This window comes from Macrobrachium nipponense, chromosome 12 (genome assembly GCF_015104395.2).
Source record: "Macrobrachium nipponense isolate FS-2020 chromosome 12, ASM1510439v2, whole genome shotgun sequence".
NCBI lineage: Eukaryota > Metazoa > Arthropoda > Malacostraca > Decapoda > Palaemonidae > Macrobrachium > Macrobrachium nipponense.
Genome location: NC_087205.1, coordinates 43071960 through 43087454, shown reverse-complemented (window position 1 = coordinate 43087454; position 15495 = coordinate 43071960). Strand labels below are relative to the sequence as shown.

At 35.6% G+C, this 15495-nt stretch overlaps 1 protein-coding gene across 1 annotated transcript in view; it reads left to right on the top strand.

Moving 5' to 3' along the window:
* LOC135224506 (dynamin-1-like protein) overlaps window positions 1–15495 on the top strand; it is a gene marked incomplete in the record, with an annotated part of 557230 nt that overhangs the window by 302108 nt on the left and 239627 nt on the right. The window contains 1 exon segment of the mRNA XM_064263535.1: window positions 1040–1203. Coding sequence (XP_064119605.1) covers window positions 1040–1203 — 164 coding nt within the window.

Sequence of the window (15495 nt, the reverse complement as noted above, 5' to 3'; positions counted from 1 at the left end):
TTCCCAGCCCGAGGATGTCTGGCAGCTCCAGACGAAAGCTCACTTTAAGAAAGAGAGAGAGAGAGAGAGAATCGTTAATGACTTTGATGACTATGGTATCATAGTTTATCTGTAAAATTCAAATAAATGCACCTATTTTGACCCTGTATTTGACCATGACCTCTATAGGCGCTCTACTAGCCTGTTTAAGTAGCACGGAAAAAGCCACTATATTCGCAAAATAGAGAAGAATCTCTACAAGTGTAACGCTGCTGAAGTAGCCATTACTTTTAATAAAGTATACTTGAGAGAGGGCCTGCTTCCTAAGTACATACACTATTATTATTATTATTATTATTATTATTATTATTATTATTATTATCATCATCATTATCATCATTATCATTATTATTACTATTATAATTATTTTTATTCAGAAGATGAACCTTATTCATATGAAGCAAACCACCCACAGGTGCCATGGACTTGAAATTCAAGCCTCCAAAGAATATAGTGTTCATTAGGAAGAAGTAATAGGAGTTAAGGGGAAATACAGAAAGAAGAGATCTTTCTTATTAATAAACAAAGGAAAAATGATAGATAAAAAAGTATTAAAATGCAAGGAGAATAGCGTTAGAGTAGTAATACATTGCAGCAGTGTTAGCATTATGAAAATCTGAATGTTATTCCAGTGTTAAGAATTCTTGAAATAGACCTAGATGTTTAGCCAAATTTTTATCTCCATAGGGAGTTAGTGCTGTCAGTTCACCTCATGTGGTGCACTCTGCGCATTACTTACGGGTCTTTGCAGCATTTTTGTGGCCTCTAGCTGTAACCTCTTTCGTTCCTTTCACTTTACCTCTATTCATATTCTTACTCTTCCATCTGACTTTCCACCCTCTCTAACAATTGTTTCATGGTGCAACTGCGAGGTTTTACCCGTTACACCCTCTCAAACGTTCTTACTATCAATTTCCCTTTCAGTGCTGAATGACCTCATAGGTCACAGTGCTTGGCCTTTGGCCTAAATTCAATATTCTATTTTATTCTATTCTTCCAGACTCGTGTTACCATGATGATGTCTCAGTTCCAAACTCTGTTGAATAGCTATGGTGATGACGTCAAAGATAAGGCACAAACTCTACTGCAGATCATCACAAAGTTCAATGCGGCTTATTGCTCTACAATTGAAGGCACAGCAAGAAATATTGAAACTACTGAATTGTGAGTTTATTTTTTATTTTATGGCATTTTATATTACTTTGCTATATTTTTTTCCCCAAGTTGTGTGCCCTTTTGTTGCTTTTCTGCATTGCTGTTATGTATTTTAACTACCCTTTTTGTTTCATCTCCCACTGTACTTTCAGACTTTTAAAATTATTTCTATACCTCTCATCCATACTGCCTTTTGTTTCTTCACATTGCCTTTCTGTTCCCAGCTTCTGTAACTGTGTACATTTCATCAGAAATAAATCAGTTCCCATAAGGGGTAAGTATTGTCAGTGCATTTCACCTGGTGCAGTTGGCATTACTTAAGCTTATTTGCAGCATCCCTTTAGCACCTAGCTGCATTCCTGTTACTGTTTCATTCATATTCTCTTCCATATTCTTTCCACTCTCTCCTAATAATTGTTTTGCAGTGCAACTGAGAGGTTTTCCTCCTGTTACACCTTGAAAACCTTTTCACTCAATATTACTTTCAGCACTGAATGACCTCATGGGTCCAAGCTCTTGACCTCGGGCCTAAATTTTAAGCTAATCCAATTCCAGTAAGAAATCAGTGCAAATCATGAAGTAGAGGGGAAATTTTGTCCATTTATGATACTAATATTTGAACAGTTGAAGAAATAGGGGGGAAGAATATTGTTAGCAGTTAATGGGAAGTTGTTAATTTAAAGTTGTTTTAGAATTTAAAAGCATATTTCATATAAGTAACTTAACAAATAATTACTTAGCTATTGCTTTAGCCTCGGGCAGCAGACTCTTAACTTCAAAATATTGCATTAGTGCTTATGTTGCTGTGTAGGTGACAAGCCCGCCCACTGCAAGTGTCTACATGGTAATGAAAATTCCTAGCTGGCTCATTCTACTTAAGCGGCGTGCACAAGTAACACTGTCTGCTGCACAAGTAACACTGTCCGCTAGCTGCTGCAAGGCCTATTTCACCAGTGTTTAGCAAATGCTTTATTCGCTGGAAGTCGGTGAAGTACATAGTATTATCACTTTTGTTTAGCTTCAAGTTGATGATTTGCTTTTCAATTTAGTTATACAGGCCGTCCCCAGGTTACGACAGGTTCGGCTTACTACGTTCTGAGGTTAAGGTGCTCTTCAATTATATTCATCAGAAATTATTTCCAGGGTTACGACGGATGTTCCAGGGTTACGCCCTCTTAATGAGAGAATGCCTTAACAAAGTTTCTTGGCTTCACCTTGGAATGTTTCTTCCTTGGTGAAGCCTTGAAACGGGCAAGAGGGCTCTCGAACTTGGGAAAATTTTCCCCAAGTCTCGAATCTAAATTTCTCTCTTTAGTCTTTCTCTAATTCCTTTTTTTATTTCGACCTCTTCCTATATTTAGCATCCTACTTTCTTCTTGCTGTCCAAACCCTATTAGTAATATTTCTTCTATTCAATTTTTTTTTTTTTTTTTTTTTGGGAACTAGTAAATAGCGTGGATATTTCCACATTCGTTACATCATGCAGGTTTGATGAATGGGAGAAGGGATCACGGCTGGGAGGGATTTTCATTCAAAGCTATATGTGAGAGAATAGGATGACGTCAGCCGTCCCGAAGATGGTTTGGACCTTTTGGCGGAACTGTTTCCGGAGGTTGGGTCATCGGAATCCAGGGGGATCCAATCTTTGGGAATAGGACTCTCGGCTTATGGCCGGAAGCCCGTCATTACAGATGCAAGGTGGATGATTCCATGATTTTATGGTCTCGGTCCTAACAGGCGGGTTTAGCTTACACCTATGCCTCTATATCTGTTTTGATGCGATCCTACGGGTAGGGTATGGAGCGGATCATCTGGGAAGTATGCTCTCACTGTGCCGATAGTGGAGAATATAAATGCCCTTTACAACGTATGATACTTTCTTAATATTCTCAAACAGGTTAAACAAACAAACTAAAACCTTCTTATGGATAATTTGGCTAATGACCCCCCCTCCCCTGGATTCGCTGACTCTCCACCGGCACTGTTGACGACTTTAGTGACTTCAAGTAATGACAACTCGGTTGACGACCAGCAAACTAAAAAGGGCCTTTCCTCCAGTTCCAGTATTTACACACTGGAACCATTTATTCCTTCATCCCCCTCATTTTGGGACCACCTTGACGTGGTGAGGGGGCTCTCGAACCTCAGGAATCTCTTCCCAGGTTCGAACCCAAGAGTCCCATATGACATTATATATTTTCGAGTAAACTTATGTGGACCTTTCCATTTTTTGCCAAAATTTTTGAAAGCAAATAAATGAGAAAACATATCATGGCTTAACGTGGAGTTAAATCCAAAGCTAAATAGTGAGAACTGTGGTAGATCCATCATCTACCCGACAATGTTCGGACCTGTTTTTCAGGCGGAACTATTCTGTGGAGCTGGACCACGGATTCCAGGGGGGGCCTGGTTCTAGGAATAGAACTCTCGGCATTCTATCCAGTTTGCCCGTAATGTGATTAGGATGGGGATAATTGTATTAGCATAATACTCTTAGTCCTAACAAGCGGGTTCTGCTTACACTTGGGCCATACTAATCATGTTATGCCATCCCCTTTTGGGGTAGGGTAGGGATGCGGACATTTGGGAGTCCTTTCTCACTTGTGCCTTTGGCAGAAGATTTAACTTTGCGAAGGGCCAATGATATCTTTTCAAGATTTATTTATTTATTTATTTATTTATTTATTTATTTTTTTTTTTTGTAAAAACTCAAAATTTATGAACTGTGAAATAAATGATTTGAGTACCCCTAGGCCCCATGATGGAAAAACTACGGCACAGTTGATGACCATTGGCACGTCACTCCGAATTCCTAGGTACTGCCACAAGTAGTGGAAAGTACTATAAAAGATACAAAGGAACACCCTGTTCCAAGTAAAGCAGCAGCAGCCAGAAAACCAAATAGAGTGCATAAATAAAAAAGAAACAAACAAAAATAAATTGGTAAACTCCAATATCGTAACAATGGAACCATATATGATGAACAATAATTCTGAATTAGAGACAAATAATCCTCCCAGCAATATAGAAAAATATAAAAATCATAATAGACAAGCAACATACATAAAACAAGGACCAAAAAGAAACAAAAATTACCGACTTAATCCCACATTGGTACATTTTGATGACCCCTTTGGACCAGATAAATTGGTCAAGATTTCTAGTCCTCAAAGCTGACAACAAAATCTCAGCAGCGATGCTAGAAAACAAATTACTTAACATATATCCAACACAAGACATGGAATGCAGACACATCAAGGACAATGAATGGCTTATCCAAGTAACCAATAAAAAGCAGTCCACTGCCTTTTTAAGTATAACAGAAATAAATATAAAGGTAATAATTACAAGCCATGAAACATTGAATTATGTACAGGGTACAGTCATCCTACCCAATAGCGAGCAGGAGCTTCCTTCAAAACAACTATTGCTAGACTCCCTAAAATTGAGATATAACAATATCCACGATTTAGAAATATACTCTATTTCAAGTAGGAAAGATAAAAGTAAAAATATCAACATTGCCAAATTAAAATTTACAGGCCAAGACTTACCATTTAAAATAAAAATTCTTGGACAAAATAGAGAAGTTCGTCCTTTTGTTCCTAAACCATTACAATGTACACAGTGCTCAAGGTATGGACACACATACAAAAGATGCCGTAATAAAGCTATATGTGCAGTCTGTGCATCAGATGACCATACCACTAATTGGAACTGTAATCAATCAAAATGTATTAATTGTGGACTAGCCCATCATGCAAAATCTAAGGAGTGTTCTTTTTACCAATATAACACAGAACTTCAGTTGTTAATAAATAGGACAGGAATGTCAGTCATGGAAGCCAGACTTGAGCTAAAAGTAAGAGCGTTAACAATCCATCAAAACCCCCACCTTTTCAAATGTGACTAAAAATCAAGACATCAAACAGCACAATGACAAGCAAGATAGTATAAACATGGAAACTGGATTTCATACCAATAATACTGAAACCCAAAATAAAAGTGATATTACAACAACCAATACCACCACCACATAGATGATTCAGTTATCCATGGAAAAGAACTTCCAATAGAAGAAGAAATTAAATAATGATGATAATCGAACTGGCAAAAAGAAAAGAATTCTAGAAAGAACCCCACCTAAGGGAAAAAAAGTAAATATTGAAAATCACAATCAATCCAGAGAGACTCCAACTACACCAGGAGAACATTTTAAAAAAGATAAACTAACCTCATCACAAGTGGAAATACACAATTACCCTCAATCTCAATCAAACAGCCAACATCTGGACAGTAAAGATCACTCTTTACAATTTCCATCAAATAATACTAATGAAAATCATACCATTAAACCAAAACCAAAATATAACTATCACCCCCCAACCATCCACAAGACCGAAATATCCCATTAACAACAACAAAACAAATAACCCCTCAAACCAACAGTCCTTATCACTACAGAAAAGGAACAATAGAATTACAAAACCAGAAATTTCTAAAGCTAGACCAAAAACTTCTGAACCAATAATTAACATTACCAAACATGCTTCATCTTGTGGTTGTAATGAATGCTTTGTAAGTTACATATAACCACTAACTACCAAGACAGAGGACACAGTACGAAATTGTATTGACAATTTTACCAAATTAAGGAGGTGCCCTTTAACACACCAACATGAGAACGAATTATGTTCTGAATCCTTAAAATACAAAAAGGAAATTATAAAATCAAAAATAGACTTATTAATATTCAACTATGAAAAACAAACAACTGCAGAATCTAATAACCAACATACAAATACAACGATTAAAAAACCACAAATAAATTCAAATGCATATAAACTACGAGATAAAGTAAAATCAGCAATCAATTTACAGAATTTAACACCAATTCCTCCCAATAATGGAATATAAAATCATTCAATGGAATATAAATGGTCTCTTAAAACCCGACTACGTCTGGGTGAATTACAAAGAATCATACGAGACCACAACCCAATGTGCATATGTCTACAACATATAGGAAGTAACCCTACAAATATCCAACACTATAAAATTGCCTGTTATTCACCAACTGACGGTGGAAAATTAGGCACAGCCATATACGTTCATAATAGCATTACATATGAACCTGTTGACAATACCATCTATGGCATATCAAATAACATCAATTAAACTGTATATGCCTGATAAAAGTAAAATTACTATTTGCAATTTATATAACAACCAAATTTCAATGCAAATTTCAGTGATTTTTCTGAACTTATTAGCAAAAGTATACAGGAACCACTACTTATAGTAGGAGATTTTAATGCACATAATCCATTATGGGATATTAATAACCCCACTGACACATCCGGAATCACATAGAGAATACTATAATGAAACACAACCTGTATTGTCTCAATGAAAGTGAAGTTCCAACATATTTTTCAAATACACACCTAACCTTTTCTTCAATTGACATTTCATTATGTTCAAATGATGTAGCGGAGAAATTTGAATGGAACGTCCTAGACGATTCATACACAAGTGACCATTTCCCAATCATTCTGAACTACTTAAGTAATGTCAAAATATTGCCACCTACAAGATATAATATCCAAAAAGCTAACTGGGATAAATATTTCCTATACACACGAAACATACCACCATTCCCACATAATGAAGATCACAATACTACATGTGAATCCTTCTCAAACTTCATAATAAATGCTGCAGATAAAAGTATTCCAAAAACCAAAACACATTCCACAAAATCCCCTGTCCCATGGTGGAATCCAACATTAACAACATTAAGTAAAATAAAACATATATTGAGTCGCAATCTAAACAGACTCAAAACTCGCCTTAAATCACTCAACAAAATGCCCTATAGTATAAACATATTAAACAAAATAGTTATAACAAACATAACAATTAACCACATTAAACCACTATATAACAAATATACAGCCAAATTTAGAAAACGGTAATAGCTGAAAAAATCGCATCATGGAAGGAATATGTCTCAAACATATCTTCAAACACATCCACAAGGGATGTCTGGCAAAAGATAAGGAAAATCAATGGAAAACATATAAGACCTCCAAGAAGTGCAATGCATTTAAATGGAAAAATATACCATGATACTTATGAAATATCAAACATAATTGGGAAACATTTTGAAAACATCAGTGCTTACTCCAGCCTAGATACACATTTTCAAAGTATCGGAAAACAAAAAGAAAATATAATACTCAATTTTAAAACTCTTGAAGACCTGGAATATAACTATATTTTTAACATGGATGAACTAGATAATGCCATCAACTCTTGTCATCCCTCTGCACAAGGATATGATAAAATATCATTTGAATGATGATAGAAAAATTAGCTCCTATAGCTAAATCATATTTATTAAAATTTTACAATAGTATCTGGCTAAAACGTGTCTTTCCTGATAAATGGAAACATGCCATAATTATTCCAATAAACAAATCAGGAAAGGATGCAAGTAATCCATCCAATTATAGACCTATATCTCTAACAAGTTGCCTATGCAAAATCTTAGAAAAAATGGTTAATGCACGATTAACGTATGTAATAACCAAAGAATCCATTTTAACACCAACACAATCTGGTTCAATAGCTGGCAGATCAACCCTAGATCCCTTAACAAATTTAGAAGATCATATCAAAAAAGGCTTTGAACAAAAGAAATTAACAGTAGCTATATTTTTTGATATAGAAAAAGCATACGATACAACATGGAAACATAACATCATGCAAAAAACTCCACTCCAAGGGACTAAGAGGCCACTTACCAATATTTATTAAGAACTTCTTAACAAACAGAACTTTTCAAGTAAGAGTAGAAAATTCCTACTCAGTAACCTATAAACTGGAAGAAGGAATCCCTCTAGTAGTGTCTTGAGCTGTACATTGTTTGCTTTAGCAATCAATGACATTACTATAAATTTACCAAGTGGTGTAAAAAACAGTTTATATGTTGATGACTTTGTCATTTACTATACGAGTAGTAATCTGAGACATGCTCAGAGAGTTCTCAGTACTGCCATTTCAAATATATGTAGTTGGGCAAATTCAGTTGGATTTAAATTTTCAACTGATAAAACAAAAGCAATCGTCTTTTACAAAGACAAAAGGTGGATGAAGAACCAAACAATCAAACTGCATCTTTATAGCACTGAAATACAATTTTGTACAAAAATCAAGTATCAAGTATTTGATCAACATTTAAATTGGAAAGAGCACATCAAATACATTAAAGCCAGGGGCATCAAAGCCCTTGCCATATTAAAAAAGTTATCACACACTAATTGGGGAGCAAAGCGAGACATTTTATTAATGTATATAAGGCAACAGTCTTATCCATAATAGATTACTGCTGTCCAATATATTCATCCGCCTCAGAATCTGCATTAAAATCTCTCGATGCAGTGCACCATGAAGGCGTGCGATTGTGCACAGGAGCTTTCCGATCGTCCCCAACAAACTCACTTTTGGTGGAGGCAGGTGTTTTGCCCTTAAAACATCACCGTAATTTAATAACAATACAAAGAGGTCTTTCAATGCAAGCGGGATCGTCTCCTGCAACTTACTGCTTCCAAACTGTAATCAAGTAACAGCAGTTAATAGTACTAGCTCTTTCCCAAAAAGAGCTAGATACATAATGAACATACATAATATGAATCCAATTTTTCACCCACCAATGGAATTGCCACCACCATGGATTTTAAATAGAGTAAAGATATGTACCTCCCTGTCTTACCTACTCAAAAAACAAATGACAAGTACGGAAATGTACCGCCAACATGCTTTGGAGGACATTAGAAGAAAAGGCAACAAATTTATGATATATACAGACGGCTCCAAAAATAATGTTGGAGTAGGAGCATCTGCATATTCGAAAAATATGTTAAGTAAAAAAGCCTACCTTCAATATCATCAGTATTTACTGCTGAAGTCACAGCCATACAGATGACTCTAGATATGATATCTGAGGCAAAAGCAAGTGTCTCTGTTATTTTCAGTGACTCACGTAGCGCTATAGATGCAATAAGACAGTATAAACCAGGAAACCAAATAGTACAGGAAATTCAAATAAAAATTCATCAACTCCTCCAATCAGGAATATCAATGGAAATATGTTGGATCCCAGCACACGTGGGAATAAAAGGAAATGAATATGCAGACTCTGCTGCCAATTAGCCTGCACTATCCCTCCAACAATTTCATATGCCCCAGTGTCAGACTGGGTAAAATCAGTTAAAACATTAATTTACCAGGATTGGAAAGAAGAATGGGCCTCGGTGCCAACAACAAATAAACTTAAAAATATAAAAACTGAAGTCTATGCATGGAGGACATCCTCACAGGAGGAAAGAGCAAAAGAGGTGATCCTAGCAAGGCTACGTATAGGACACACAAGATTCTCACATGGTCACTTGATGTCAACACCACATGATGACCCAGTGAAATGTAACAGATGTCAAACACCCATGACAGTACAGCATTTGCTTGTTGAGTGCCCAAATTGGACCCAGCAAAGATCTATTTATCTGCGGAGTTCGGAAATGAAAAATATTCTTGCGGAAAGCAGGGATTTTTCAATTAATAAAATCATAAATTTTTTAAATAAGACGGGTTTCTCAAATAAAGTCCAATTTTTTTTTTTTTTTTTTTTTTTTTTTTTTTTTTTTTCTTCTCAGGATTGATCCCTGAGAACCAGCCCGAGAAGAGTCTACTTGAGACTCAGAGGTCTGGAAAAACTAACACCTATTAATAATAATAATATTCCTTCATCCCCAGGATGCCAGGGGATTAAAAAATCTGGCAGTGCAAATGAAAATTGTAGAGTCTTGTATTGTAAGGGCATTGCACTTGATATGAATTATGAAAAATTGTTCACTCATTTTAAACCTTTCTGAGAGATTGAAAGGATGAAGCTGAAACTCTCAAAAGACAAAAAAGATTTTGAAGCATATATAACTTTTCAGGATCATTCCAAAGCTATGGTTGTCCATTCCAATATCAAAAGTGGCAACATTTGCAGATTTTCTGGCTGTGCAAAATTGCATAATATTCAAAACGTTTTGGATTCTGAATTTGACTATATTCCAAAGTACTCTGACTTGTGTGATGCCCAGAAAATTGCTCCCAGGGTATTACCTGAGCCAATTTGGTATGTTGCTTTGTACAAGGAAGGGTGCAACAACATCATTAAGGGATACGAATGCCTTGAGAAGAAAGTTGGTACCATTCCTCAAGGAAATTTGAAGCGTTTTGGATATAATCTATTAATTAAGGCTGGGAATGAATCCCAAGCAGTATTATTGAGAATTTTAAACCTTCTGATTCAGATAGCATTGGGAAAGTTTATCCTCACAGCACCTTCAACCAGTCAAAAGGATTAATATATTGTAGAGATTTATATGAGTTTTCTGATGAAGACATACTGAAACGATGCCCCTCTTCTGTTTATAAAGTTAAAAAGCTACCAGGAGATAACAATGCCATCTTGTTGATATTTACCACACCCTATCTTCCAGACTATATAAAAGTCAGATACTTGAGCATTGCGGTCAAGAAATTCCGCCCACGACCTATGCAGTGTTACAAGTGTTATGATTTTGGTCATGTTATTGGGAAATGCACCAATGAAAAAAGATGCTTCATTTGCTCCAAATTCCATAATGCTTCTGAATTCCACGATACCTCCAAAGATTGTGTATCCGAAAAATTTTGTTATCATTGTGAGGGAGCTCACTCTCCGAATTCAAGACAATGTCCTCTGTATAAATTAGAACAGACTATAATAGATACTGCTAATAATGAGCATATCACCTATAAAGCTGCAAGAAAACATATTTTAGGTAATAATTCGACTTATGCGAAAGTAGCATCCAAGAATCTGCATTCAACTGATGATATACAAGTTTCTCATTTCTTGTCTGGTGCAGAATCAAGGATTCCTGATATAACTACTTCTTCATCAAGTCGATCAGAATCCAATTCTTGCATTGACGCTGGTATTCCCAAATCATTACCAAAACGCCAACATATAAATAGAATAATTGGAAAAAAGAATGACACTACTACACAAAATCAAACTAAACAAGAAGAGCAGATTTCTGTACAGAACCGATTCAACATACTCGCCACTGATGACAGCACCAAAGAGACGGAAGAACTTTCTGAAGTGGAGATGGTGGAACTAGAAATCCCAAAAGCAAAGTCAGAAAGAAAAAAACGTGTACTTGAAAGTACAACTCCTCCCAAATCAAAAAAATCGAATAATGAGATATGCTTAACAAAACCAACAGAAGATACTCTTCAAGTATACATACCTGAAAGGGCTTCTACCCATGTACCAAACCCAATTGAAACAGAAATGGTAACATTGCTTCAACTCCCAACCTCTGAATCTGAACTTAATGTATCAGACAATCATATTACCACCCATGTGATAAAGGCCGAAGTACACGCAAATGCACACGGTTCTCAAGAAGCGGAAGGAATCCTTACTAACAATGTACCCCTTGAAGAAATAAATCCCTCACCAGTTGTAGGCAAAACTAGTAAATCAATGATATCCCATAAAACACCAACAGGGCATAAAACAACCCACAAAATATCCTGTGGCTGTAATGATTGTTTCTTAGACAAATTCAATGACCTTAAAAATATAAGTATACATAATATGAATAATCTAATAGACAATTTTACTAAGAACAAAAATAAAAACCTGTATGGTAAATTAGAAAGCCACAACGCTGGTTGTATGTGTGTTGACCATCTAATAAAGAAGTGTGCAACAGGCACCCTTCATCTTGAAAAATTTCTAGAAAAATTTAATCACAATCCAAAAGAAATTCAGGAAACAAATCGAAATCAAAGTAACCAACAGGGAGCCATAGCTAAAGAAGCAAAACCTAATTCAAAAGATACTGCTACTGCAGTTAAACAGAAACCCATTCCCAGCAAAATAAGCAGAAACAATACTCTACCTAGTGATATTCCACCTCCACTACCTTAATGTACAATTCATACGTAATCCAATGGAATGTTAATGGTCTTAAAACCCGTTTACATCAAGGGGAAATTCAAAGATTATTAAAATATAATCCAATTGCAATATGCTTACAGCATACAAATGTTACCGTTCAATCAATAGGAAATTACAATTTAGCATCTCATTCAGTTCCTTCTGCTAATACATTAGGAACTGCAATCTATATTCATAACAGAGTAACTTACGATGCTATGTCCTTTAGAACCTCAGAATTTCAATTATCTGGAGTTAGATTACATTTAGATAATAACTCCTTTAATATTTATAATATGTACAATCAACCCTCTTGTAACTATAATTTGCAAAATCTACCTAAAGTATTCCCCAAAAGGCAAGAGAATTTCCTATTATTAGGAGACTTTAACTCCCACAATCCCATCTGGGAGTAGCACTTACTACTCAAAAACTCATGGCACCTATTCGTCAATTGATTTAACACTCTGTTCCAATAGTATTGTTGATAGGTTTGAATGGAATGTCCTAGATGACCTGTTTAGCAGTGACCATTTTCCTATTTTGATTACCATATTAGGACATGCACCAACTTCTCCGATCCAACGGTATAATACAAGTGAAGCTGACTGGGATAAGTTCAAGTTTTACACTAGGCAAGTGCCTGCCTTTGATTATTCCCAGGATCATGATAAAACAAACGACGACTTTGTGAATTTTATCACACAAGCGGCTGATAAATCGATGCCTCTGACTGGCAATCGACAGTTGAAACATTCGGTCCCATGGTGGTCAGACACACTAACCCAACTGATAAACGAAAAGCATGCAATTGGAAGAAAATTAGAAACCCTAAATAAAAGATTCAAACATTTGATTACAGGTCCCCTAATGTTAGGGAATACAATAAACAAATTGGTTGACATAGCCATAGAAATTAGTGTATTGAAACCATATTTTAATAAGATTTCTGCTAAATTTAGGAAGGAAGTAATTAAAGGCAAGATAATTTCATGGCAAAAATACGTGTCAAGCATATCAGATAATACTTCTATGCAGAAGGTGTGGCAGAAATTTAGGAAGATCAACGGTTCTTACAGCAGACCAGCAAGACACGCATTAATGCATAATGGCTCATTAATACATGATACTCAGACAATCTCTAATATTATCGGTCGTAATATTGAAAACATAAGCAGTATTGATAATTTAGATGCCCACTTTCGAGCCCTTAAAAGAAGAGAAGAAGCAATACCATTGAATTTTGATACTGTGGAAGATATTTACTACAATAAAAGATTTACTGAAGAGGAGTTGGAATTTGCATTATCAAACTGTAGCTCAACAGCCCCTGGAAAAGATAATATAAATTTCGATATGATAAGAAATCTAGCCCCTTTAGCCAAGGCCTATCTATTGGATTTCTATAATCATCTTTGGACCAAACATCTATTTCCAAAGGCATGGAAACATGCAATAGTAATACCAATAGCTAAGGCAGGAAAAGATCCTAGTAATCCAGATAATTACAGACCAATTTCACTAACCAGTTGTGTTTGTAAATTACTGAAAAAGATGGTTAATTATAGATTGAATTTGTGCTTGCGTCGTAATAATGTTTTATCAAATTCTCAATTTGGCTCACAATCGGAGCGATCCACCTTGGACTCTCTTTCACACCTAGAAAATTATGTACATAGAGGTTTTGAACGAAGGCATTCAGAAGGCATATATATGATACAACATGGAGGTACTCGATACTAAAATCCTTGCATCATAACGGTTTCCGAGGACATTTTCCTATTTTTATCAGAAATTTTATAGATGGAAGAACATTTCAAACTCGTATTGATAATATTTACTCTGAATCTTTTAAGCTTGACTGTGGTGTACCCCAAGGCAGTGTTTTAAGTGGAACACTTTTTGCGTTGGCAGTTAACGATATAGTAGATCAAATGCCACAGGGAGTGCAAAGTAGTCTTTATGTGGACAACTTTGCAATTTACTATTCATCCAACAATCTTCGTCATTTGCAAAGAATTCTAAATAATGCCATTCGAAAAATACAAGCTTGGACTGCGTCTGTTGGTTTCAGACTTTCGGCAAAAAAAAACTCAAGCAATAATGTTTTATAGGAATAGTAGATGGAAACAGAATCAAGATATAAATCTTACTTTGGGCAATGTACAAATCCATTTCCAAGATAAAGTAAAATTTTTGGGACTGGTCTTTGATACTCATTTGAATTGGAAAGCACATGTATCTTACATCAAATCTAAATGTAATAGTGCTCTTAACTTAATGATGAAATTATCTCATACAATATGGGGTGCAAGGAGATCAACTTTACTGATGATATATAAGGCATTGGTCCTATCAAGAATAGATTATGGAAGCCCAATATATGGATCAGGATCTGAAGCAACTTTGAAGTCTTTAGATCCAATACATACTCGAGGCCTGAGAATTTGTAGTGGAGCGTTTAGATCATCCCCAAATCTCTCCGTTTTATGTGAAATTGGAGAACCCCCTTTGTCGTTGCATCGGGATTTTGTAACAATGCGGAGTGTATTGAATATTCTGTCTACAAGTTCTCCTACAAAAAAGCTCTTTTTTTCAGAGTGATATTTTTATAAATAATCATGTGCCACCATTCCCGATTAGAGCAAATAGGCTGTTGCAGTCAACAAATATCAAAATGAACATCATTCAACCATTTTTTTTTTTTTTTTTTTTTTTTCCCCACCTTGGATAAAAAAAAAAACAAGAATATGCTCTCATCTTTTTCATTTATCAAAGAAATTTAGCTATACCCCGAGTCACCATCAACAAATTGCCATAGAGCATATTCAAAGGAAAGGTCCTCACTACGCCATATACACTGATGGCTCTAAATCTTCAGTGGGTTTAGGAAGCGCTGCAGTGTCTTTAAAGAAAATGAGCCAGTTATCATTGCCAAAAGAGTCATCAGTATTCACCTCCGAGCTATATGCCATTTTACTAGCCATCAATATTGTTAAAGCACATGAAGAAAGACTAAATTTAAAATTTATCATCTACTCGGATTCACGAAGTGCCATAGAAGCCCTCAAAAGCTATTCACATAAGAACCTGTTGGTATTAAAGATTAAAGAACTTTTAAACAATTTTTATCTTGAAGGGGTAGATATTGAATTATGTTGGGTTCCAGCTCATGTAGGAGTTGTTGGAAATGAAAGAGCGAATACTGCTGCTAAAACAGCCGTCAACCTGCCTCAACGGAATATTAA